Source organism: Phoenix dactylifera, chromosome 15, assembly GCF_009389715.1.
Source record: "Phoenix dactylifera cultivar Barhee BC4 chromosome 15, palm_55x_up_171113_PBpolish2nd_filt_p, whole genome shotgun sequence".
Lineage (NCBI taxonomy): Eukaryota > Viridiplantae > Streptophyta > Magnoliopsida > Arecales > Arecaceae > Phoenix > Phoenix dactylifera.
Window position 1 is genome coordinate 2,873,512 of NC_052406.1, and position 27,689 is coordinate 2,901,200.

Genomic DNA, 27,689 nt, shown 5'->3' on the forward strand with positions numbered 1-27,689 from the left:
TGGGCCTCACAATTCTAATGCCAAGGATTTGTTTAGCCGACCCCAAGTCCTTCATGGCAAAGAACTTACTTAACTCTCCTTTCAAGCTTTCAATCTTTTTAGCATCATGTCCAACAATCAATATGACATCATATAAAGCAAAGGAATAATAAAATCTCCATCAGAGAATTTCTTTATAAACACAATAATCAGAAGTAGTTTTGTTATACCTATGGTCCATAAAAAATGAATCAAACTTTTTATACCACTGCTGAGATGCCTGCTTGAGCTCATACAAAGTCTTCATTAATCTGCACATTAGATGCTCTTTGCCTTTCACTATAAACCCTTCTGGCTGCTCTATATAAATTTTTTCTCTAAGTCACAATGGAGGAAGATAGTTTTCACATCAAGTTGTTCAATCCTAAAAATCATTCGTAGAAATAAACCAAAAATAACTCGGATTAAAGAAGGCCGGACTCCAGGGTGATTGCGGCTGGAGGCTGCCAGATCTTCAACATCTCAGTTCCGGGGTTGGAGTTGAGGGAAGCCTGGCCTGGCTTGATTTCTAATATTGCTCTTTGTTTACATGTGTTGTAGTACTCGAGGGCGATTCGACGACAGTCATCGATTGGATCCGGAGGAGCGCGGGGGGTGTAAGCATAGCTGTCACGCCCCAAATCCGGATCATGACACGGCCGTGCTATTGCAATCTTATGCACACAATAACACGAAGCCATTTAAAATTTCATAATAAAAATAAATAGTTTCATTTACTAGTGTCATAACATTATTCATGAAGTTGGAACAGTACAGAGCTTCTAAAATTATATATTACATAACATTTTCAGTTACCCCAACCCTGAATAACACCAAGCTCCCTGCTCCTAGTAGTCTTATTCATCTGTAGAAAAAAGTGGATAAAAAGGTATGAGCTACACAGCTCAGTAAGTAACCAGGTACTATCTTATTTGATCAAGTACAATTATGCCAATGCAGTGATTAAAAAGCCAACAGTTGTGGTAAAATAAAACATTTTATAGATGATATACACAAATCAGGTCATAAAGCAATGCATGATCCATCCATGAAAGTTCATAACCATGATAATGCAAGTCATATAGAAATATTGCCATTTATCCATACTTTATAAAACATACTCTCAGACGGATGTGCTGCTATGGTCACTATAATCCCGTGACAGGGCCTGTTAATCTTAGTCGACTAATTCTGTTATTCGTTACCAACTTTAACCCGTTGGCAGAGGGCCTGTTATTCTTTGGATGCTAGCTCCAGGGTGTCGACTGGCCTCTATTTCTAGAGGTGGTCATAGCTATCTGAGAGTTCATAAATCATATTCTTTTTCTTTCATAAATCATAATCATCATAAATAGGTTTGAAAATGATAAATGGCATTATATAATTTAAAATGCATAAACATGCCTCAAATATCATTTTTCATGCAGTCTAACATAATCATAATTTCATAACTCATACATCATCAAATATTCATGAAGGATGCTCTTTAATCAAATTCATGTATCACATGCAATCATATACTTGATCCTAATTTTGAGGAAAATATATCGTAAGCAATACATTTTCATAATGATGAATAAATAGTAATTTAAAAACTTTAAGATCAGTGCCAAGGTTACTTACATTGATTCGCTCACGAATCCCTAAGTACAGTTGGGCAACTCCACTGTACCTATTAATATCATATAAAATCAATTATTTGCTATTCTCAACTTTACTATTTATTTTATTTTATTTTATTATATTTATTTATTTATTATTATTTTATTTCTTTTCTTTTCTTTTCTTTTCTTTTCTTTTCTTTTTCTTTCCTTTTTCCTTCTTTTTCTTTTTCTTTCCTTTTCTTTTCTTCTCTTCCTGTTTCTTCCCGAAGCTTCTCCCTTGCTTTCTTCTTTCTTTTTCTTCTCCTCCTCTTATCTTCTCCCGACTCCTCCTTCCTCTCTTCTCCATTCTTCTCCCACGAAGGGAGGAGGGCGAGGTCTGCAGGAGCTGAACCATGGCCGGCGGCGTCCATGGCGATCGGCCCTCTCCTTCTTCTCGCGGAGGAGACGCGCACCGGAGAAGAAGAAAAGCCGCGGCAGTTGGCCTTCTCCTTCTTCCCTTTTTCTTTTTCTCTTCTTTTCCTTTCACGATTCATTAGATCTCCCCTCTTTTCCTGCGAAGCAAAGGGGGAAGACCTCCATGCCGGATCGCTTGGGAGGTGATCGGCCAAGGCCGACGACGCCCGCGACCGGCCAGCAGCGCCCGCAGGACGGCTGTGGCTGAGCCTGCGACCGCTTCCCACGATGGATCTGCCGTCGAAGACCACAGGTAAAGCCCTTCCCCTTCCCTTCCTCTTCTTCTTCTTCTTCTTCTTTTCTTTTCTTTTCTTTCTTTTTTTTTTTTTGGTAATTGATCTATCCTCCCATGTGGATCGGGAGGAGGAAATGCAGGAAAGAAAACGAGGTGGTCAGGGGCTTACCTGGCTTCGGGGATGAACTGCGACGCCCCTCTCCGGCGGCATCAACGTGGGTACAGAAAACCCTATCGCTGAGGAAGGACGTGCGAAGCTTTTATAGCCCCCGAAGAGTTAGAGGCCGCAACGGCCAATAGGCCTGGCCCACTGGTCTAGCTGTATGCGGCCGGTTAATGAACTGGGCTCTCACATTCTTTCCCCCTTAAAAAAAATTTTGTCCTCGAAATTAACTTACTTGGAGCTTCAAACTTTGAAGGTATGTAACCATCATATCATTCTCGAGCTCCAAAGTAGTCTCACTCAGAGAGTGCTTACTCACAAAATTTTTGGCAAAATCACGGCATCTCAAAACTTGACCCTTTCTACCTGTAACACATAGGAGTTGTTTTGATCTCTTCCAAAACAAGGCTAATCTTTCAACCTTGGATTTCAAATACCATAATTGTTTGCCCAAGAAATTAATTGTTCATGATTAATTCCGGACAGAAATCATAATCGCTTAATGCAAATAGGTTAAAGCATTAGCATCGAATACTTTTCATAATCTATAATCCTTTTTCTTCTCTTAACTTTACCCATGAATTAATGATCAACCTTTATCCTAGAAAAACCTCAAACCCTTTCATTTAGATAGATTGACAATGTCATAACTAGGAGTAGGGAATGAATATTAAAGCATTCCAGATCTAAGCCCAACCAAGGAACTGTCAGTCCGTTAACACTAAATTTAAGATTCCCAAGATTCTCCCAAGAATAGTCAACTATAACAGAACCTATTGGTGAAAATTACATAGCTACCTCCAAATTATCCATAGAATCAACAACATTCTTCTCCACTAGAAAACTAACTCAAGTCTTCCAATAATTCTACTTATCAATACAACTTCATCATTAGATTTTATCGAAAGAATAAGGTCCGATACTTCCACATTTGATTCCTTTGGTAAGCGATTTAAATCAAACTTTTCTCTTATAAACAAAAAAAACAACATTTTAATTCTGAATAAGAACATTAAGTTTCTTTGTCAAAATATCAACTTCTCTCAATTAACCGATCTATCACAAGATTAGATCATAAACAACTCTAATCCACCTTTGATAGATATTCATCAAAGTTGATTGACAACTGCAATTTCTTTCAATCAGATAGAGGGTTGATCTTAATTGAAGAAATTCAAGCTTTAGATTTAGGAGGGAGGAGGTCTATACCAATATATTCCAAATCCAAGATCAAAATTGATGATCCATTAATTCTAGTCAAAAAATGCTAAGAATTTCTTAACACAACATAAAATTGGAGAATCTAAGATAGCACAACGACATCCAAAAATCAGAACATTTTTCTTTCATTTATCAAGAAAAGTTCTACTACACAAGAAAACAAATCAAATCTTTTATTATTAAAACTTTCTGAATCAAAGAAATAATACTTCTGACCAACTTAGATAAATAATTCAAATCACTATGTTTTCGCTGCGCACTCTGATTCAAAACATCAAAATTCTTTAGATTCACTAATAACTTTTGATCAAAATACTACTTGTCTACAAATAGAACTATTAAATACCTCATTTCTCTGCCTTTTGCATATCATTTTGATGAACTTGTTTCTCTTCTTTGATTCCTTCCTTGTTAATAGTAGAAACCTTATTTTATTTTATTTTTTAGCTGCTAAGGGATTGAGCATCCTACCACCTTTTTTTTTTGATACTTACTAAGTTCATTCATACAGTTTGGAGAAGCAGTTGATGGATATTGATTGAGTTGAGGGCTACACAGGCAGTTCTGAAGTTGTGACTTTTCTCCTTTAATTCATATAAGCCAGTAATGAAAATACCACAATTCTCTTCTTCACTCTCTGTAACTCCATAGAAAAATTGCTTAGCTGGTCAAACTATAATTTATGTGGTTTGTTAACAAAATCATCATAAATATTTCCACCACATGTGTATTTACACTTCAAATCTTTCCTCCATCTTGATCGAATTTACTTAGCTAGAATTTTTTTTTTCCTTAAATAAGTGACAAATGCTTTAAACAAATTTTCCATCTTCAGCAACTTCATCCGTAGAAAATGAGCCTTCTTTCCTAGTAAGAGATGAACTTTCAAGTCATCTTGGAAAATTTTAAGCTCGGAAGGTGTAAACTTCTTGAAATTGTTTCTCAATATCCTAATATGTTATATTAGGTATCCTTAAATTGCATGAACAATAATCTGCCCTATTTTAGCATTGCTAGGTGATTCTGAATTTCACATATCCATTAAAAGAAAGGGATGCATACTTTTATCGTAAGATCTCTATTTAAAAAAAAAAATCTTCTTCTCTTGTGCTCCTTCCACTAGACAATGATATGTGGAATTATTATTCATAACTTTCACCTTCCTCATGAAACAATTTAAACTTGCTTCTCAGTGGTAAACAAAGGTATTTAATAATTGCCCATCAATTAGAGATGAAACAATTTATTTCAAATCTTAGAAACAGGGATCACTAAATACAACTTGTGAAACATCATGTGCTATTGAACATGTTCCCATATCAAACTCTATTGCTGATTCCACTTACATTTCCAATTGAGCCCATATCATCATCATTCTTTTTTTTTTAATATCCAAGCAAAATTATTTTTTTTTTATCCTTGCTTCCGATGCATACTAGATCAAGGTTAATCCTCGAGATAATTGCCATATTTGCATCATTGACTTATCATGTAATCATATTCTAAATCCAATTCGAGCTAAGCCAACTCTAAATTTCCTTGATAATTCCATTCTACAATTTGATATTGATTTCTTTTTTTTTTAGAATATTAATTCTATACTCCGATGAATTAAAAGATTTCAAATTAACTTACTCATAAGCACATTCAACCATCCCGAATCTTTTTTTTTTTTTGGTTAAACTTATTTAGGCCTCTCATGAAATCACATTAGCATTTCATCAATGGTGATACAAAATCCAAAACCAACTCATAGCCTTGACTTATATTTTTTTTTTTTTTGGTCAAAACATCAACTAATATTCATTTAATTGATTTATTACAGGATCATAAACTACTACACTTTATCCATAGTAGAACATTTGAGCCTCAAATATTTTTCAAGATTGATAATTATTCTCAAAATTTACTAAATGACTTTCAATCAAAATACCAATTCGCATTGTAATTGGAAAACATCTAATATTTCATATTCCAAGTAAACAAAGGAAAAACTTTAAAGTCTCATCCTCAAATATATTTTCTTTCTATATAACAGTTTCATGCATAATTGTCATACATATTTCATTCTCGAAGAATATAAAATCTTTTCTTGTCCAAGCCTTAAACAACTTATGAATGAACCCTATCTTGCCATCAAAATAATTAACTACAAACTAGAAGCATTATCCACAGTACCCCAATATCAAGTTGATCTTCCAAAATCACTTATATACTAATACACAAACAATCACAGTGTACTTTAATATTCCATGGCTAGTACTCCACTTAATATTAGTCAAAATCTAATTTAATCATAATTTAAAAATTTGCTACATTTCTATCACAATCACTAGTGATCTTAAACTTTAAGCTCTCATATATTCCTGTCACATTCCCTATTGCTCTTAAACCTTTGTTCTGATTCCAATTTTGTTACAATCCTCAATGATCTTAAACTTCCAACTTAAAGCCACTTGTGCCACAGTCCTTAGTAGTCTTAAACCTTAAGTTCTTGTACCATTCATATCGCAATCCTAAGTGATCTTAAACCTAGCTTCTGATAGTTTAATTGTCATAATCCCAATGATCTTAAACCTAAGCTCTGATACCACTAAATGTCACGCCCCAAATCCGGATCATGACACGGCCGTGCTATTGCAATCTTATGCACACAATAACACGAAGCCATTTAAAATTTCATAATAAAAATAAATAGTTTCATTTACTAGTGTCATAACATTATTCATGAAGTTGGAACAGTACAGAGCTTCTAAAATTATATATTACATAACATTTTCAGTTACCCCAACCCTGAATAACACCAAGCTCCCTGCTCCTAGTAGTCTTATTCATCTGTAGAAAAAAGTGGATAAAAAGGTATGAGCTACACAGCTCAGTAAGTAACCAGGTACTATCTTATTTGATCAAGTACAATTATGCCAATGCAGTGATTAAAAAGCCAACAGTTGTGGTAAAATAAAACATTTTATAGATGATATACACAAATCAGGTCATAAAGCAATGCATGATCCATCCATGAAAGTTCATAACCATGATAATGCAAGTCATATAGAAATATTGCCATTTATCCATACTTTATAAAACATACTCTCAGACGGATGTGCTGCTATGGTCACTATAATCCCGTGACAGGGCCTGTTAATCTTAGTCGACTAATTCTGTTATTCGTTACCAACTTTAACCCGTTGGCAGAGGGCCTGTTATTCTTTGGATGCTAGCTCCAGGGTGTCGACTGGCCTCTATTTCTAGAGGTGGTCATAGCTATCTGAGAGTTCATAAATCATATTCTTTTTCTTTCATAAATCATAATCATCATAAATAGGTTTGAAAATGATAAATGGCATTATATAATTTAAAATGCATAAACATGCCTCAAATATCATTTTTCATGCAGTCTAACATAATCATAATTTCATAACTCATACATCATCAAATATTCATGAAGGATGCTCTTTAATCAAATTCATGTATCACATGCAATCATATACTTGATCCTAATTTTGAGGAAAATATATCGTAAGCAATACATTTTCATAATGATGAATAAATAGTAATTTAAAAACTTTAAGATCAGTGCCAAGGTTACTTACATTGATTCGCTCACGAATCCCTAAGTACAGTTGGGCAACTCCACTGTACCTATTAATATCATATAAAATCAATTATTTGCTATTCTCAACTTTACTATTTATTTTATTTTATTTTATTATATTTATTTATTTATTATTATTTTATTTCTTTTCTTTTCTTTTCTTTTCTTTTCTTTTCTTTTTCTTTCCTTTTTCCTTCTTTTTCTTTTTCTTTCCTTTTCTTTTCTTCTCTTCCTGTTTCTTCCCGAAGCTTCTCCCTTGCTTTCTTCTTTCTTTTTCTTCTCCTCCTCTTATCTTCTCCCGACTCCTCCTTCCTCTCTTCTCCATTCTTCTCCCACGAAGGGAGGAGGGCGAGGTCTGCAGGAGCTGAACCATGGCCGGCGGCGTCCATGGCGATCGGCCCTCTCCTTCTTCTCGCGGAGGAGACGCGCACCGGAGAAGAAGAAAAGCCGCGGCAGTTGGCCTTCTCCTTCTTCCCTTTTTCTTTTTCTCTTCTTTTCCTTTCACGATTCATTAGATCTCCCCTCTTTTCCTGCGAAGCAAAGGGGGAAGACCTCCATGCCGGATCGCTTGGGAGGTGATCGGCCAAGGCCGACGACGCCCGCGACCGGCCAGCAGCGCCCGCAGGACGGCTGTGGCTGAGCCTGCGACCGCTTCCCACGATGGATCTGCCGTCGAAGACCACAGGTAAAGCCCTTCCCCTTCCCTTCCTCTTCTTCTTCTTCTTCTTCTTTTCTTTTCTTTTCTTTCTTTTTTTTTTTTTTGGTAATTGATCTATCCTCCCATGTGGATCGGGAGGAGGAAATGCAGGAAAGAAAACGAGGTGGTCAGGGGCTTACCTGGCTTCGGGGATGAACTGCGACGCCCCTCTCCGGCGGCATCAACGTGGGTACAGAAAACCCTATCGCTGAGGAAGGACGTGCGAAGCTTTTATAGCCCCCGAAGAGTTAGAGGCCGCAACGGCCAATAGGCCTGGCCCACTGGTCTAGCTGTATGCGGCCGGTTAATGAACTGGGCTCTCACAATAGCCACCCATTGCTCAGGGACATTCGGGCTATGGTGCATGGGGAGATGGCCATCCAGGCCAGCTAAGATGTGTATCGTGAGGCCAACGGGACAACAGATTGGGTAGCCTCTTATGGGGCTAACCATTCTAGAAAACCCTTTGGCTGGGGGAGAATGACTTACCCGGAGCACTTCGGGATGTGTTATCTTTTGACTTTCTTGAGTATATCCGTACCCGTCGTGTATGATACATTCGCTTTAGCAAAAAAAAAAAGACATCTTGACCACATATGAAAAAAATTCTTAAAGTCGATACCCTTTTTCTGACCAAAATCTTTTACAACCAACTATGTCTTGTGCCTTAGCTACGATCTCTTCTCTTCGGTCTTCAACTTTGAATACCCACTTATTCTTGAGTCCTCTCTTATCTTTAGATAGTTCCATCAACTCAAATGTGCAGTTCTCGTTCCCATGCAAGAATTTTATCTTCTCCTGCATCACTTTTAACCACTCTCTTTTGTTTATGATTTATAGCCTCTTAGTAGCTTTCTGATTCTCTTCTATCAGTAATCATCCATACTCTCAAGGAGAATATTCTCTGAAAAGGCCAATACTCTCTGGTAAATTTTCTCAACTGAGGTTCAACTGGTGGTTCTCACTAAGTGTTGATGCTTGAAATAATCATTAGAGAAGGCTTTTTAAAGATCCAAACAATTATATCTGTAGCTTTCAATGCCAAAAACAAAATACTAATTTCAGCTAAATCTGAATAAAATCAACCATCCTATCATCCGATAAAGTAGCATTTTTTTCTTCTTTTCTTCTTTGTTTTCTTCTCGTTTCCTTTCTTGTTTTTCCGTAGTTCACGTTCCTTGGTTTCTAATGGTTACTATTGTGGAAAACAAAAACACCGGCACGTTATCTTATCTTTTTTTTAAAATTTTTCAATGATGTGGGTCCCACAAGGAGAGGGACCACACCAACATGATGATGACCATTTTGAAAGATGCCTTTCATATTTTTCTGACCTGTCTTTGATATTTTTACTGATGGGAAATTAATCTCGCTGCTAAATTGTTGATGATGTTGACTGGTTCTTTTGTTATATGTGAGGAAGTGACTTTCCATTTTACAAATATTCTCAAGAATGAAACTAATATATGCAACAAATGCTGCTGCGTTGAACTTTGGAGCAGCAAAAACCAATAAATGCAATTGCTTGCGAATACCACTGATATGTGTTTATTTTAAGCAATATTCATGACTGGCATCTTGGAACTCATCTAATGCAAGCCCTTGGGGAAGAGATGCCAATCAACAAAGGTTACAGTTTTCGGTCATTGATGTATGTTTATTATTTTGATGGTATATGGTTGGAACCAATTCACTCTACACTGTATGTAGATTTTCAATATTGAAAGAAGAAAAAGGTATTCTGTTGTGATCTGCATGTAAATTAGATTTGTATGTAGCATGCTGTTTGAGGGATTCCTTTTTATTCCTTTTTTTTAATTATTATTTTAGAAATTGTGACAAACAAACCGTTCTAATACATGGTAGTAAAACAACATAAAAACTGCTTGAGATATGGCGGAAATAAGATGCAGGAGCTCCATAAAAACTTCAAGGAAACGACAAACCTCCCAGAAGATAACCACCCCAAAAGTAGGACTTCATGCACGAAACAACGAAAAGGATGCTGAAATTGATAGCGGGTCATCTAATCATTGACATGGGGCAAAAATGCTGGAATCTTCTTCTAGTAGAATATCCATCCTCGATTCTTTTATTTTTTTCCCCAGAAACAACAAAAAAGAGAAATTGCCTGTAGTCCCCAGATGCCCACAAATTCTAATAAAAGCATAAGCAATGATGGAATATATTAGATGCAATTTAAGTTGACGCTTTCTTTTTCCTTCTAAATGCAGATCGAATCAAGTTAGAGGCACAATTGGAGGGCAGGAAGTCATGCAAACCCTTGCCCAGGCATATAGCAATGGTTCTTTGCCACATGAGTGGGTAGATTACTCTCCTTCCAGAAATTTTAAGTAATGCATCCAGGAATGGTGACGTCTGTCATGAGCCAGACCGCTCCATTGCATCCCGGCCAGCAGATGATGGTGTGAGACCTTTCAGCTACAGGAGCCAAGCCTGAATCCTATATAGGCTATTCTTGGATTTGAGCTCCACTGTTCTCTTACCAGCATGTTCTACTAGGAGTGATATTATATGAGTCGGCTTTGGAACTTGATGGGATCTTGGACTCGAAGATGGATATAATTATGTTATCTATGTATAATATTTATGAAACGTTAATCCCTCTTGTTTCATATGTAGTGTTTGCCGGAATAAGTGGAGCGTAGAAACTATCTGTTATTAGAATGAAAGAATGTAAAGAAAACTATTATGTCAGAATATGCAAGAAATGTTAGTTTTTTTCTCTGTTCTCCTATGTGGCAACTGAAGTGTGCTTCGGTCGAATAATTTCCATAATTTTCCTGGATTAGGCTGAAACATATATCAAATATTATGATCAGCATAATGGTGCTGCATATTGCGATCTATTGCATTTCTTGCTAGAAGAAATCCATTAAATGTGTGATTATGCACTGAGTCTCTACCCAATAGCTTAAGTTTTTTGAATTGTGAGTTTTTCCCCTCAATAGCTTAAGTTTTTCGAATTGTTTTTTTTTGGTAGGACGAATGGATCATACGTATCTAATATGGATACATTACATAAAGTCAGAAAATAAAATATTCTAAAGTGGAAGCGGGATGGAAGGCGAATCAGTCCACAGGATCTTACTCGAGTGCTGAGCTACATAAAAAACAACCCAGTCGGCTGCCCTATTTGTTTCTTTGTAGATGTGCTCGGCTACTAGAGACACTCTATGGAACTTCTCCAGATGTCATGTAGAAGTGGGTAGGCAGCAACCGACCTTGCCTGCCTTTGAATCCACCCAACTATCGTGGTCAAGTCACCTTCGATAACAATGCAATCAGCTCTTAGAACCAGCCTCAAAGGTGATACCAATCCAGGCCATCCTTAGCTCCCCCCTAGGTATGGAGGTCTCAAAGATCGATGTACCACTTACCGCAACCAAGCTCGAATTCTGGCCTCGGATAACGAAACTAGATTTGCCCATACCCACCATCCACACCACTGCTATCAAAGTTGAACTTGAGGAAGCTTGAGGGTAGAGACTTCCAGATAAAGAACACCATATGGGTCGCTGTAGAAGTAGAAAGGAAACCCCAAGTATTCCGAGCTGTTGCAGTCTCTCTAGCAATAGAGGGGTGGGCGACCTCAGCAAACTGCATCAAAGCGCTTTCCAAAACGAATCTCGTTGATCACTAGGTGACCTCAAAGATGTAAGCATTTATGGCCAACCAAACCTGATAGACAATATAGGCGGCTCTAATGCCTTGAGCCCAAGATGCCCTAGTGGTGCTGCCTGTAAGAGCTCCACGAAGGTCGAGACAGGCATCCCAGATTGGAGCACCACTGGAAGCAGGTCTCCCAAACCTGAATTGTGAGTTCGTGAAAGAGCTGGTCTACATTAACTTGTAACCCATGTGGCCTAGCTTGGCACCCCAAAGCAAGCTTTAGATATTAAGATTAGGGTCACCAATCTAGTGGCCAATGACTAATAATTCGTCAGCAGAGTGGACATGGAAGAAATCTCACACTCCTATGTAGCGTGCTTGTTCCCCAATTCACATGGGAGAAGAAAGGTCAGAATGGCATCAGCATTTCATCCAAAAACCCACCATCATAAATCCAACCTTTGTAGTTGGCGGCCTAAACCTCTTCCCAATGATACTGAGTGCACCTTAACATGGAACGAAGTCTCTAAACTCGGCAGAAGTATCTTTTTTATTACCTATGAGGCAGTATAGGCTGCCAGCTGCCGCCTCAAACAAGGACCATATCAGGTTGCTAAAAGAGGGTGATTTGAACACTAATTTCTTTCAGAAGGCAACAATTCTACGATGCGAGAGAACAGAATTGTTAAAATTGTTAGTAAGATGGCATGCTGATGGAAATGTTGATGATATTCGTAGATCATTTTAGAATTACTTCTGATCTAAGTGGTCCATGGAATTGTCAGATGGTTCATTTGTTCTGCCACCTACTTTGTATGAAGTAATGGAGGATAGATTGATAGCCCCTGTTACAGCTTTGGAGATTGCTGGAGTTCAGGATGTCCTTGCTTCAGGTATGACCCTAGACTCTTGGAAACTAACATATATCACCCTAATTCCCGAGAAAATCAATCCCATTGAATTTAAGGACTTTAGGCCAATTAGCTTGTATAATTCTTTGTATAAACTAGTGGCCAAGATTTTGGTGAATCGAATGAAGGTATTTATGTCTAAACTAGTGTGAAAAGAGCAGGGTGCTTTCATTCCTAGTAGGCAAATATCTGATAACATGCTTATGGACCAAGAAATTTTTCATTTAATGGAAACGGCCTCATGTAGGAATGCTCTTATGATCATCAAGGTAGACATGGAGAGAACTTATGATCGGATGAAATAGAGATATCTACTTACCGATCTTAAGCATTTTGGCTTCCGCTACAAACTTGTCGAGTGGATTACTGCATGTGTGTGCAACCTGATGTTCGTTGTGTTGATTAATGGCTCTCCATCAAATTGGTTCTAGTCTATATTGTGTCTTCACCATGGTAGCCATCTATCCCCCCTTATATTTGTTTTATGCTCTGATATGCTGTCTAGAACTCTGCAGGTAGCTGCAGAAAGTGAATCTTTGCAAGCCTTTCAGTCGAAGTCAAATGGTCCTCTGATCTCGCAATTGATGTTTGCGGATGACCTACTATTGATTGCGAGGATGAGGAGATCAAATGTAATTACTCTGAAGCAAATTATGTCTTCTCATTGCTATCAGTCTGGTCAACTTGTGAATATTGAAAAAATTTCAACTTTTTTTTTCATCCCTAAGATGAATGGTGAGACATTTCAGATATGTTGTAGGTCAAGATTAACTCAAAGACTCTTAATTACCTCAGCATTCGAGTTTCAGATGAACACTCGAAAGTAACCAACTTTCAACCCCTTTTGGAAAAGCTGAATGGTAAGCTAGATGGATGGAAATAGAGGATCTTATCTCAGGTGGCTCGCTTGTGCCTCAATCTATTCCCCTCTATATTTGAATGCTAATTGTGCTATGTCATCCATTGTTATTGACAGAATTCAGCATATTTTCAGATCCTTTTTTGTGGGGACATGAGATTGATCGGAGGGGAATTCATTTGGCTTCCTGGGAGACACTATGTACTCCAAACAGTCAAGGAAGTCTTGGCATTCATGACTTGGTGGTCGGGCATAGAGCTTCCCTAGCTAGAGCTGTAGCTAATACTATTCTAAAGCCGGACTCCCCGTGGTTTAACTTGGTTGTTTCTAAGTATGGTTTCAATGGCTCTTGGGGGACCTACAGATGTAGATGAAAATGTTCAGCCATTTAGAAAGCTATTTCTTGTTCTGCCTCGACCATTCAATTTGCATATCAGTGATACATAGGAGATGGAAACATTATTGACATTCTAAATGATGCTTGGTTATCTAAATGTTCCTTTGATCAGAAGGTCAATTCCTGTCAATATATATTTCTGCCCGAAGGGTAAAGATGTCTTCAACCTGCTTACAAATTGTAGCTCTTGGGATGTTCCTCTGCTTCATGAGATATCTAGCATGGAGATGGTTGCTGAAATTTCTTCTCTTGCTATTCTGAGATTCAGATGTGAAGATTGGTTGACTTGGCATAAAACCGGTTCCCACAAATTGAAGGCTCAAGAGGTTTATCACGAATTGATAGTGTTGATTCAAAGGTCTTCTCTTCTATTTGGAGATTGTGGGTTGCCCCAAGGGCTAAGTTATTTAGTGAAAAGTCGCACGGCATTAATTCCTATGAAAGTCTCTCTTATCGTGCATGGGCATTCTTGACCCTAATGCAACCACCTGTGATGTTTGTGACTTTGATGAGGATATGGATCATGTTCTGTCATTGTGTTCCGCATTGCTAGAGAAACCTGGGATCATATCTTTGCCATGATTTCGGCTTCAATCCATTTCGATTCCTCTAATCTGATATTGAACTATCTTTTAGAAAGGAATTCAATCCCTCTAAAGAGCATTGTTGCTTATTGTGGTTGAATGCTATGGAGCCACCACAACGACAGAGTGTTCCTGTTGACTATCTCAAACCCAAGACTTATTACTCATCAATCCATTCGTCTAGCCCTTGAGTTTGTGGGGACAATATTCATACCTTTCTTCGGTCGTTCAGGGTATTGGATTTCCTTGCAGCTCTAATAGCTCCCCTTCCTCACCTTTACAGGTTCATTGGGCACCCCCTCTCTCAGGACTTTGAAGATTAACTTTGATAACTTACTTAGAGGTAATCAAGGTGCTCTTAGGTTCCTCATTAGAGACCACTATGGCCTTCTCCTTTATGAAGGTTTTATGGTTGCAGTTTTCTATTTGAAGTACAGAAAACTATTGCTTGAAGGTGAGCCACCAAATATACTTCTTCTTGAGATTCTTCATACCTTTGAAGTTGGATCCCTTGGCTTCAAATCATGAGAGGCCAATTTCCCTACAGACTGTTTAGCAAGGAGAGAATTTAATTGTGATATCCCTGGAAGTGCTACTGTTCACCCGAAGTTGGATTTGCTGCTTCAATTTGATAGTATAAATCTTAGTCATCTACGCTTTTGTTAATATTATTCAAAGATGGCGTTCCCTTTTACCAACAACAGAAGGAAAAAAAAAAAGGACCATGTCGAATAACATCATCCTGAGGTCTCATTTGCTGCTTGGCTGTGGTTTAAGACTTTTAAGTAAAACTTAGGTTCGATGTATGACTCGGGCCTAAATGATTATCCAAGCTATACTAAGTAATTAGATTGTTCAGAAATTCATTAAATATTCAAAACCTTACTCATTTTCACAATATGCAACCTATTCGTAAAATACTCATTTTAAATAATTAATGATATTATCTTTCATGGAGGTGCAGATATTAAACATATCGCCCATAATGCTAGTTCAAATTGACACCCCACCCAAACTTCTTTGATGAAAATGTACATGCTAAACATGCTTATAAGTGCATGTATATATATTGGTGAATTCAAAGAAAAAAAAGCATCGCAAATCACTGAACACCACATGATGACTCCCATCTGCCCTTTGAATCTACTAAAAGTATGGTGAAGAGCAGACTTTTTTCTTTTTTGATGAAATGGTGAAGAGCAGACTTGCAATAGATATATACACAACCTTTGGAGTCCTACAGACTCAAATACAAGCTTATACTCTGAATCATCTGCTGAAGAAATGGATACTGACCATGAGATCACGCTGTTTCATTAAACACCATCATCTGTCAAAAGACACCAGTGAACAAATATAGTAAAATGAGCAACCACCAACAAAACAGTTTGCCAGAATGAAATTGTATGAAACAACAATATGCGCTGTCACTCGTTAACAAAAAAAATTAATTTTGAGACATATCATATCAGTTATTCGAAAGCCTCGTTGTTAGATGCTGGATTACTGAATTCTTTTCAGTTTTCATATTCACCGTCAACTCAAAACCATATTGAACATGAATCAATAAATTTGAGGCTAACCACTTCTAAAGATTTCCAATTTATTAACCATATATCCAGGATCTCCTCTCCTTTCTTTGGGCCTAATTTCTCTAGTTACAGAGCATCATTTTTTTGAGTTCTAGCCAACATGAGACCGCGACATCACTGCTTTTTAGAAGGAACTAATCATAAATTTCCAACTTATATAGCCCATCATCAATTATGGTCAACCAACTAGGCAAACATCTTTTAGTATAAATTGTTTAACCAATGTTTAGAAAAATCTAAGAACATGTTCCCAGTGATCTTTTAACTCTTTGAGTCAAGACATTTGTCTCTGCAATGGAATATAGACAATAAAAGAATACTTGAATAAATGGATGGTGCATTATGTAATCTCAAAAGTTTCTATGATTAGTCTCCTGCAGATTCAGGGGAAGCTCAGGTTCTTTCCAGGATATCTCATACAGGAGAAAGAAGAAATTTTCCACTTGTCTATCATGACAGCTGTGTTATTTGGTATTAGAGCTCAGACTTCAACAATTAACCCATCAAAAAGTTAGGTCCTAACTTTTGAGGCTTCTTTCTACCCGAATTCAATCTCCACTCAACAACATGGCACCAACGACTCTGTTCTATATCTAGATTCATTTTCTTTCCATATAGAAGAACTCAACATCTAATGAACTCACAGTCACTTTAGTAGAATTTATCACCATTTTCATTATTTAATTTGAGGATAAAGATAATAATGTGGAAGATGATTAAAAGTTTTTTTTCTTCTCTTTTTTGGGGTCATGAATAAAGAGCAGCAGTTTAAGGGTCTTCCAACCAACCCTGCTATAGTAATCCACATATGATTGTCATTGACAGTGAGCATGACCATGTCATTACATTAGATCTTTAAGAGACAATGGAATAATATTATTTCCTCAAGCATCGATCATTTGAATATAGTATAGAATGTCACAAATTTAAGGTTTCTGTCAGTTGGGGTTCTATGCTACATGGTGCCAGTGGGAAAATGACATCTATCACAGATTGAGGATCTTAAATCAAAGAATCAAGATGATCAATCTAAAGTTTTAAAGAACACAAAACTTCCTATTAATGAAACTCAACCTTCATAAATCTAATGAATGCCAATTCTGAAAGCACATTTAATCTTATTGGCATGTTGGATAACTTGAGCTAATCTGACCAAGAATGTTGATGGGAATCACCCACTAGAGAGTACAATGGTAAAGCCAATAAGGTATCTGTCTGCATAGTCATACAGCAGCAAGAAGTAAAATATTGAAAAATGTTTATGTACCATTAATAAATTATCCAGTTACGAGAAAATGGGTACTCAAAAATTCATGAATGCAAGCACATATACCCACATATATGATTCATAGAGCCTTACAAAAATTAAGGCAGATACCCAACTCCAAATGGAGCTGTACATTGATGGAGCTTCTGAGACCCATAAAGCCAACTACATATAGATACAACCGGGATCTTATGCGGTGACAAATATGTTGAAGAGTAGACATGTATAAAATTTATAATGCAACCATCCTGACTATAATAATGTGCCACATTTTCTATTTAAACTTAAACTTTGCTAAGCCAGGAAATTTATTTAATCAGAAAAATTGTTGGATATAAAAATATGATTACTATGAGTGCTAGTAGAAAGATACTGTTTCATCAATCTATACGTGCTTTGGATGCAGAAAAGAACAGGACTTAAAATTTCAATGCACATTGTTAAAAGATCTATTGGTGTACATACCGGAATAGGCAAGTAGTACCATAAGGAATAAAAATTATGTTGACAAATACTGCCTGTTTGCCATGACAAAGCATAAAATTGGTCACATTGTATTCTACAGGTCCCATAGAGATTAAAAAAAAAAAAAGAATAGATATATGACAAAATGAGTTGAGTTATTACCCACTCTCTTTATGCCTGCCTTTCTTCCACTATAATGGCTCTATTTTATGCTACATTGGTTATGACCATTGATACCGCTTGGATCAATTTGCCATCCAATAGAAGTGGGAGAAAAGACAAGAAAAATTTCTGATGCAAGGAGGAAGATAACTTTCATTCAAAACTTGGATGCCTCCTCATTACTATTCATGACTATTTATAGGCAAATCATGGGTAACATGAAAAGACAAAAGAAAATGAAAGGTCATGAGTCACCTTAATATGGAAGAAAGAGACCGGAAACTTTTATCTTAATAACTTTTCTAAATTCGGCTATTTAATACTCTGAAAATGGCATGCAAGTTGTATGACGTCCACCTGTATCATATGGTCTACCGAACCGGTCCATACCGGCCGGTTCGGCCCGGTACAAACCAATCCGGCCTGAAATCGGTACCCGGACAGCGTGGATACCGGTTCCAACTAGTTTCGAACTGATACCGACCGGTACGCATACGTTCCAACTGTGTACCGGCCCGTACCTGTGCGAACTGGCCGGTTCGCACCAGTACCGGATTTTTTTTTTAACCACAGCGCGCGTGCGCTGTGGATTTTAAACCAGAGCGTGCATTTTTCCCGCCCGCACAGGTCATAAATGCCACTAAATGCCACTCTGTGGCCTTTTTTTTTAACCCGCGGCCGCATGCGGACACGCGGACGAGAACCGAAGGAGGGAAAAAAAAACAGTTCGTACCAGACCGGTTCCGGTACAAACCATCTCGAACCGGACTGGTAGGCAACCGGTTCGCCTACTGGTACCGGTTCAACGTACCTTGGTTATAACTATGCCTTCAACTTACAAAATACCGATTGACTGTAAGAATTTTAAATGCAGTAGACAAACAACTTTACCACTAAAGTAAATGACGGAATTGATAGTTATTATTACCACTAGGAAGAAAGCAGTTACCTTGCCACAGATTGGACAGGCATCACTTCTCTCCATCCACTCATATATACAACTAAGGTGGAAATGATGAGTGCACTGCATTATAATCCTTGGATTTTCTGAAGTATATTCTGCAAATAAATGATTATGACAAAGATGCAAATGAGCATACTTTCAATATCACAAGTGCATGCTAAAGAAGGTAACATTTTTTTATCCTCCAAAACAAACTATTCTATTTGTAAAAGCACATAAATTTTCAGCAATTGAAATTAAACCCCATTTCTTGGCGAACCCTGATTAGCATTCATGAGAAAAACAGATTTTCATTATTTAAAAAGACAAAGCTGAGTAAAGGTTTTTTAAAAGGAACGCCGAAATTTCAATTGCAATATGCACTGTAAAATACATTATTTATGAGGATCATAGGAAAGAAATGCAAAATGATGGGAAAAGAGGTTCACAGTACCATTAGGTTTTGGTTTGACTTTCACAAAATTAAAAACAAGTACTATATACATCACTACAAAACTCAGATTAATACTATTAGTATTAATAACTCTTGCAAATGCAAACCAACACAGTACAAGGTGGGGGCTTGAGTTAAGAGCTTATAGAATTTGGATTATTGAAGCTCTAAACAAAAGTAATCAAATGATTGGGTCTAGGGGAAACATATGGCACGTTGTATCACGAATATACATATATCATATGGCATGTTGTATCACGAATATACATATATCAGCAGGCCCGATCTATTACACATGGCATTGGTAAAAGGAAAAGAAAATGCTGCATTATGCTCTGAAGTCCATCAACTTGCAAAAACCTAACAAATATTAGACACCATTGCAAGAAAGAACCAAACAAAGCTTTGTATATTTTTTAAACGTGAAGAGATGCCAATTTGTAGTGTCTAAACGTGAAGAGATGCCACTTTATAATGTTCTAGGTTAGGAGGGTCAAATACAGTCCATGAGGTTAACCTGCCACATGGGACTTCTGGAAAAACATCCTGTGACAGCTCAGTTAAGGTATATCAATCCTAAACAAGTATAAGGCAGATTCATTTCCAACCTGATTCTCATGCATGGATACAGAAATTATGAGAGATGAACAATTTTCATGATTGCATATGCATTAGAAATCAAAATGGATGAGGGTATGCTTCACAAGAATTGGAGGTAATACTGCATCATGTGCAGGCAATCCACATGGAACTGAAAGAAATTATGACATTTACCAAAGACAACATCAAGTGAATAAGATAGCAAAATCATCAAAATAACCAATTCATAGAAGTGGCCTTATATTTTATCAGTAAGTACATGGGATGCCAAGAATATTATCTATCCAAGAGAGGGGAAACATTCATGGGCCACCAAAGAAGGTTTGTAAAACAGCCTCATATCATCTCTCAAAAGAGTAATTATGTTATATACTTGTAAACAATGTTTCTTGGATGCTTACATTTTAATTATTAAAACTGGAGAATACTGAAATTTAGGAAAAACTTTAGAGAAAATTATAAATAATACAAGCTTTCTTGTTATAATTACAACAGGTTGACCAGAAAGCCGTCATGACATGTTATAACAAGTATAACGGACATTGTCAAACTATTTAAATAAATGTTTTGCATAAAGGACCCAAAAAGTCAATAAATATTCCGATACCGTCTGCTAAGTGCCACAAAGTAATATTAAACATCCTCTCAGCAAACATAAAATGTGCAATGGAATAATACTTGACAATCATGATCTTTGGACTATCTGCATCAATATAGAAGTACTTCCTTCAAATAGTATATGAAGAAGAAATCTAAAGGGGGAATATATGAACAGCAGATGAGCAATCACATTTTTGGTATAAGAACATGTGTAGAGCAATAAGAGGTTGGTTACAGAAAATTTTAAACATATGTCATTGGAAACATAAGTGACTGCGGAAAGATATGCCACCTGAGCATCCTTTCTGGAGACATTTGTTCTTTTCCTGGTTGATCAAATTTGATCAAATACACGGTTGGCAGGTAGAGAAAATCAAATTTGTTCATTTGGACTTAGCAGATAGAGTTGATAAATGAGATAATAGATAAGCAAACTTTAGGTTAACTCATAAAGAGAACGTATAATACAGGGTTGCTGCTATCTACCTTCAAGACATGTTGGGCACACATCTTCATCTTCGGATGAAGGAAAAAAATAAGTTGCCCCTTTTGTGTCTTCTGTCAAGGGGTGTTTCAGCAAGGACTCAGAATCGCATAACTTGGAACCTCTATCATAGTCAGATCCACACTTGTCTACTCTGCTCATCGTTTCCATTTCAGTATAACTACTATTTCTTCTAAGTGGTTCAGATTCCTCATGGAAATGGCTCAAGGACTTATCACGCCTTGAGACAAGTCCGTCACGTTGCAGCCGTGAGCACCTAGGATCATCATAAGGTAAAGGCCTTGGAGGAGGGCGGTAGGTATCAGGTATAAAATCATCTGTGACTAGTGCAGCTGAAGCTAAAGGAGCAGTTCCCTCCACAGATGAAGGGATAGCACGCACCTCCCCTCTTTGAAATAATGCCGTGTACTGCAAAGATGAAAGACAACGATAGCTTCCCACATGCATATCATAAATTTCAGGTAAGGAATTTCTTCATGATCTTGTAAATATCAAAAATCAGTGACACCAAATTCAACATCAGACTGCCTAATATCACCACCCAACTTGTTCACTACCGTGAACTGATTGTCAAAATCACAAATGGATATAAATTTGTCCATGTCAAGGATACAATTTGTTATCTACTGGTACCAATATAAGGGGATGAAAAGGTATATAAATTTAGATATAAGACGGGCACCCTTGAAATAAACAAAGTGTGCTCATTCTCAAAAAGATATAAATGAAATTGCAATACATTTTTAAGCTAATTGTGGAAATTTGATGGTGTATCTTACCTTCATGTGAATGAACATAGGGAAAAACCATTCTTCAACTATACAACTATTCGTAAGGTTTAAAAGGAGAAAGGGCATCATATCATATGATAAAACATGATGATTTCAATAAACTTAGAAACATGAGGTAAATTACTTTAAATAGACAGTTATTGATTGTGTTGTTCCAATCTGATGTCATGGGAAGTGGAGCTAATGATGTTACAGCAGCCAGGCATGATACAAGATTCTGCCAAACATAGGATTCAACACTAGTCGATAGATACAACACCCATGTTCCCTCCAGGCAAGGTTAACTTTGACAAACGTCGATGAGCATATTACTTCTCTTAAAAAATAAAAAAGATAAATGCACCAGTTATCACAAGTAGGTTGTAGTGGACAATGATAGATACTTCACAAGTGTTGTAACAGCTAAGCATAATATATATTTGCACAAATGCTGCATAACTACAGTAATCAAGGATTGACTAGAATAAGAACAAATTGTCTAATAAAAAGATTACTCTTGTCAACATAAAACCAAAATTGTTCTTGTCATGCATGCTGGCTACCCAGCAATTAAGCATTACCAGTCCTGTAAAGATTTTTAATAGATGTCAGCAATTATTTCTTTGCATCCATCCAAATTCACTAGGTGGCAGTGATAAAACTAGCCCTTGTTTGGCCTGCAAATGCCAGAATCTGAAAATATCTATTTATTTTAACAGAATACAGTATATCTAACATCTACTAATATATACATGAGAGAGGCTTTGAGGCCAGCTTCATACAGCCAGCCTCAAAGCCTGATGCCAGGCCTCACCTTAATAAAGCACCAAAAATATAGTGTGGGAGGAAAATCTAATCATAAACCCCCACTACTCTCCTAGCCTAGGCTCTATCAATAAAAAGATAACTGCACATGCCAGACTCTAAACATAGTTAGAAGAACAAAACTCCAAGCAAAGAGTACAAGTTCCTTTGTCAACCATGATGTGGCAAAAAGAAAAACACAAAAATGGAAGCAAAAAAGAAGCACTGCATGTCAACCAAGACAAAATTATGACAAAAGGAAAATTTGAAGAGATAACTGAAAATTGGATAAGTTATACTAGAAAAAAGAAAAAGTATACCTTGTATATTGCAGAATTTTCTGCTGAGCATTAAAGACCAACTTAAACATATTCAATGGGCATCTTTCATCCCATTACATAAATTTTATGGGTATCTCAGAAATTAAGGGCCACTATTATATCATCAATTCTCATAAGATCTATATACAAGTGTTAGTTGAAGTAAAGGAGTGAACATCATAGGTTATAGGCATTTGCATTCTGCAGATATTGACATGGTTTATAGTAATCAGAAAGCGGAAAAGCATATAAAGTGAGGAATTACTAGTTACTCCAAGTCATAACAGTACTGAATGCAGTTCCGCAGCTTTGGCTTCGGTTCCAAATTCATGAGACCCTTTGCCTCATCTTGAATCTGATATTGGCAAGCAAGAGGATGGGGATACCCATCTTTATACCTAGGCATTTAGCAGCTTCTTCCTACTTCAAATACGAAATTTTGATGCTTCTTGCTTTCAGTACTCCACTGGTACAGTGGCTTCCTTCATAGTTTTGACTTGTGAACAAAGAGTTCAAAACTAGTGCATTCTGGCTCTATGCCACCTATGATCCATTATAACAGGGCCTATACACCGATATTAGCCAAATCGGGACAGTATTATGCTATATCTTATCAGAAGTATCAAAACCAAGTAATGCTTGATATGCTTTCTCCTTTTTTGTTCATTTGTACCGATGCATATCAAGATGTTTTGCACCCAGTGCTGTCCCCTATTTCAAAGACTGTACCGTACGGACCAGTCATCTATAAAATAGCAGACTTAGCTCATGAAGCAGGTAGCAGATTTAATAGGTTCAACAGGACCTCATGAGATGGTCCATCTCTAGTGTTTCTCAGCCATCATGGATCTTTGCCTCAACAGCTATCCACCTCATCACATATATATTTCCTTTGTTCAAACTAGTTGCATTGAAACACACTTCATCCCATGCAAAATAACATGTAGGTCTCTTTTATATGTCTTAGATCTCAATGTTTTCAACCAGCTTTGCAGATTGTACATAGATATTGCATCCTATCAAAGGCCAACTCCTCTGGAGAAGCATAAAATATCATTTTCTCACTACTTTCATCCATGTCTTCTTTAGTCTCCAATTTTCAAAACCTTCAAGTTAAATTTGCAACCAGCTAACACTCACTAAACTTGTAATAATTTCATTCACTTCATTTCCTTCCAATGGTAACCCTAGCACCTCTGCAGGAATTCTATCATTTTTTAATTTTCAGTTTTTACTGAAAAACATAGCATCCTCATTTTTGCAACGTATATGTTAGTCATCCCTTTCAATAGCTCAACAATCTAGTAAGTGCAATAAAAATGGTTTATTAGATACCGCCTGAAGTTTCAAGAATAACTCATGAACAGTTAACACTAACATTCTGCATGTATTTCCTAGCTCAGGCATTCTTATTCATCATTCTAAAATTAATTGAGACAGTGATAATATTAGTGGAACAAGGAATCCTCAACTCCACCCATGTCCCAACCAGTGGTGCAAACCATGCAGTGTTTTAGTAGCTCAAATTCTGAACATCATTCCCTTAAACTGCTAGAGTCCTGATCTACAATTCACTCATTTCACTGTCCAAACAACACACATTCTATCATTTGCAAAATAGTAAGCAGCACCAGCCTCCTTGTGATAACAATCATGTACTTATAACAAGTGCAAAAGTTAATGGCAGAAAGCAAAAGGAAACCTTAATATTCTGGTAAAACAGAACATATTAATATCCCAGTAAAGGCAAATCTTCATATTGAAAATTTTAGGAAAAAACAATGAAGGCAACTCATGGCATGTTATAACTGAAATATCATAAAGTTAATGGGGACAAGAGATCTCTAATAGGACAAAGCTGACAGCATGGTTAAAATAACTAATCTCAAAGTTTAGAACTATTAAAAAAAATGAAAACCTCTAAGTTTCTAATGGCTTCTTCCAGTTACTAAAGACACTCTAAAATATCAAGTCATTTAAAAACTCTTTATGTACATTAATCTTCCAGTACCTGATTCTGGATTCACAACAAGAAGTATATAACTAATGATGGACTGTTCTCACACTTTTTCATAATAAAGACCATTTAATAAGTGCTTAGCAAGAAGTTTTGGATGTTGTAATTATAGCTCTTGCAAGTTTATTATATTACCATTATAACGATATTTCCATAAGCAACTTTAAATAATACACACACACACACACATATATATATGTGTGTGTGTGTGTGTATATATATATATATCCATACATACATTAATTACAAAATAGAGGGTGTCTCCACTACTCATGACTCGTTGGTACATAATTAAATTCTTTGTTGTTCATGTCTTGTATCTGACCTTCAAACAAGGGTAGTGCAATGCCAATTTGCTTTATCTTAAGTTCATCAGAACCCAAAAAACATGATCTTCTATACAGTTTATTCTTGTTAGAATTGTACACTAATTTCAACTTAAATATCTGAAAGTTTCAACAAGTCACTGCATCCTGTCAACCTCAGCCAGAAGTCCTGGAAACAATTGGTATTTTTCAGGGCAAAAGAACAGGCGCACAAGCTAACTTTAATAGCAAGGGTAATTTTTTTACCTTGAATATGACAAGAAAGTTTCTAAGTTCCCAATATTACTCAAAAATCAAACTCTTGGAGGAAACTTAAAAGATGATATCAAAACATACCACATGTATCAACTGCTGAGTCAAGCAACTGAAACAGATGCAGTGTGTACAAATTGAAGCATTGGCATGTGCATAATCTTCGAAATCCCCTATGTGAAAGCAGGAACAAACAGATCCCATAACCCCAAACTCTCAATCAAGCTCTTCAGGACCAATTCTCCAATCCCGACTCTACAAATTGGTTATGAATATCTTCTGTTTTCTTTCTTTTTCACAATAAAGTAAGAAGTTAATGCAAAACTTCGAATAAGAAGAGAGGATGTTCTGCTCACAGAAATCACAGATTCCGGCGAGCCTGAACCCTCTCTCCCCCTTCAAAGTCCATCAATTTGTGGAAGAAGACAGATTAATCACAAACAAAAGCTCCAAGCTCAAATTTTTTTGCTGAACGAGAATTGCCCGTTCCGCCGATACCTGTCAACAAAGGAAGAAAACATATTCTTCTTAATCACCGTTTTTCTGAACCAATGCAGTTATAAAGTTCAAAAAAAGGAACAAATTTACATAAGATATTACAAAAAAAAAAAGTGTTTAAAAAAGTCATACCCAATTAGGAGAACAAAAACCCCAAAGCAAAGAAAAGATATTTAGAAGAAGAAGATGATGATGATGAATCGAAATCAAAGGGAAAGATAATCTCGTGCCATAATTCCCCCTTTTTCTTCGTTGTATTTTCTATTTTTAGAACAGATTCTTAGCTGCCAAAATCCCAACAAAATCTGACCAAAAGTGGAATCAAATATACCAAAATTACAGATAGAATCTATTCAAACTACCACCGAATATTGATTAACGGTCGTCCGAGAACTCTTTTATTCCAAAAACGATCATTTTAAAACGATTCAACGAGTGAAACGACAAATCAGCAGTTTGGCACCTGGAGATGCAACCTGAGAGAAGAATGGAAACCGATCGCAGCGGCCAGCGGACAAACCGAATTAAATCACCCTAAATGCGGACTCTTGATTTCTAGATTCCGCTGGATTTTTTAGCCGGCGAGAGCCGGGAGGAGAAAGAAATAAATAAAGACGGAATAGAAAGCGCGGTGATCAGGAGGATTTGGTGCGCGCATTGAAGGGCAAAGATCCAACAGTGATTTTATCCTTTCCTTCTCTTTTAATAACACGGCTGACTTTGACTTGAAAGGAAACTGACCTCAAGTTTCGGTGGGACCCATGGGTAGGTGGGACCCATGGGTAGGTTTGTTCGTATTTGAGCTGGGTATTATTACGTTCTGGGTATTACTTTAGATGCCACCTATTTTCTCTTTTTAACGAAAACGAGCTGAAGCTATATTTTTCTCCATTTGCCATTTAGGACGCACTATAGTGGCAAAATATGATTCAACTTGCCAATCCGACCCGTGTTCGACCCGCTATAAATAGATTTGAATTTGACTTAAACAAGTTCGTAAACAGATTGACCCATTTAACCTATTTATTAATTGGATCGGATACAAATTTTAGTTGTTGGACCTGTTTAACCCGTTTAACTTGTTCAACCTATAAATATTAAATAATTTCCTAATCCATATCCGATATCCCTTATTCCCTTACCAGCTACGATTTACGAATCACGGCCACAGTTTTCCCCTTTTGGCCTTTCCTCTGTTCATCGTCACCTGCAAACTAGTCTCTCCCCTGCACGGGAATCCTAGCCCCCTGATCCTTCCCAAGAGGCGATGAATCTTCGATCAGAACCCATCGCGGCGCCCGAGCGGCTCTCTCATCGCTGTCGCCCGAGTCTCTCCGGATTTCTTCTCTTTCTCATCGGCGAGATAAGGTTTGGAGAATCTGAAAAATATAGGATTTTTCCAGCATATGGTTGGATGGATGAAGGATGCCAGAGCTCCGTAGCGGAGTGCAGAAAGGGCGACTGTAGGCAAACCCGATAGTCCAAGTCGAGAGGCCGACCACCGCCAGGAGGAGGAGGGCGCTGAGGAGCAAAGTCGAGAGTCTCTCCAGATTTCTTCTCTTCCTCGTCCGCCGAGTCGAGGGAGGAGATCAAGTTTTTGGAGGGCGGAGGCGAGGTCGGAGGGTTGGTTGGGAACAAGATCAAGAAAGAAGTCGGCGATAGCGGGGCAAGGAGCGCCGATAAGCTCCCCGGTGGGGAGGACGAGGGAAGCACAGGCTCACAGCGACAACGCCCCTTCCGCAAA

General features: G+C 37.3%; 2 protein-coding genes and 2 long non-coding RNA genes across 6 annotated transcripts in view; 1 reads left to right on the plus strand and 3 right to left on the minus strand.

Annotated features, from left to right (window-relative positions):
• The window catches only part of LOC103704212 (truncated transcription factor CAULIFLOWER A), a 34,546-nt gene extending 23,802 nt beyond the window's left edge, over positions 1 to 10,744 (plus strand). For both annotated transcript variants that reach the window (XM_008787408.2, XM_008787409.2), the window contains one exon: positions 10,221 to 10,744. In XM_008787408.2, the coding sequence (XP_008785630.2) occupies positions 10,221 to 10,344 (124 nt within the window). In that variant the 3' untranslated portion in view covers positions 10,345 to 10,744. The remainder of the gene's footprint in view (positions 1 to 10,220) is intronic.
• On the minus strand, positions 719 to 5,272 carry LOC120113244. The gene is made up of 3 exons (XR_005515041.1): positions 2,480 to 5,272; positions 1,642 to 1,690; positions 719 to 883 (listed from the first exon to the last, which is right to left on the minus strand). It is a non-coding gene; the product is annotated as an uncharacterized LOC120113244 (long non-coding RNA).
• LOC120113245 lies at positions 6,365 to 8,305 on the minus strand. The gene is made up of 3 exons (XR_005515042.1): positions 8,127 to 8,305; positions 7,288 to 7,336; positions 6,365 to 6,529 (listed from the first exon to the last, which is right to left on the minus strand). It is a non-coding gene; the product is annotated as an uncharacterized LOC120113245 (long non-coding RNA).
• A 4,656-nt stretch (positions 10,745 to 15,400) lies between the features above and the next one.
• LOC103704213 (E3 ubiquitin-protein ligase At3g02290-like) lies at positions 15,401 to 26,616 on the minus strand. 2 transcript variants are annotated; one of them, XM_026803493.2, is made up of 5 exons: positions 26,422 to 26,616; positions 25,532 to 25,945; positions 20,940 to 21,366; positions 18,806 to 18,915; positions 15,401 to 15,700 (listed from the first exon to the last, which is right to left on the minus strand). In XM_026803493.2, the coding sequence occupies exons 2-5, from the start codon at positions 25,649 to 25,651 to the stop codon at positions 15,674 to 15,676; spliced, it is 684 nt and encodes a 227-aa protein (XP_026659294.2). In that variant the 5' UTR covers positions 25,652 to 25,945; positions 26,422 to 26,616; the 3' UTR covers positions 15,401 to 15,673. The 2 variants fall into 2 exon arrangements, with proteins under 2 accessions (XP_026659294.2, XP_038990032.1); XM_039134104.1 differs by having other exon boundaries at positions 26,409 to 26,616.
• Between the last annotated feature and the right edge of the window lie 1,073 nt (positions 26,617 to 27,689).

Coding starts and splice junctions, on each gene's coding strand:
- LOC103704213 (XM_026803493.2), bottom strand. CDS start 25,651: ATGGGATCTGTTTGTTCCTGCTTTCACATAGGGGATTTCGAAGATTAT. Junction 21,367..25,531: donor CTCAGCAGTTGATACATGTG/GTATGTTTTGAT, acceptor TCATCTTTGCAG/TACACGGCATTATTTCAAAG. Junction 15,701..18,805: donor CCTGTCCAATCTGTGGCAAG/GTAACTGCTTTC, acceptor GTCTTTTGACAG/ATGATGGTGTTTAATGAAAC.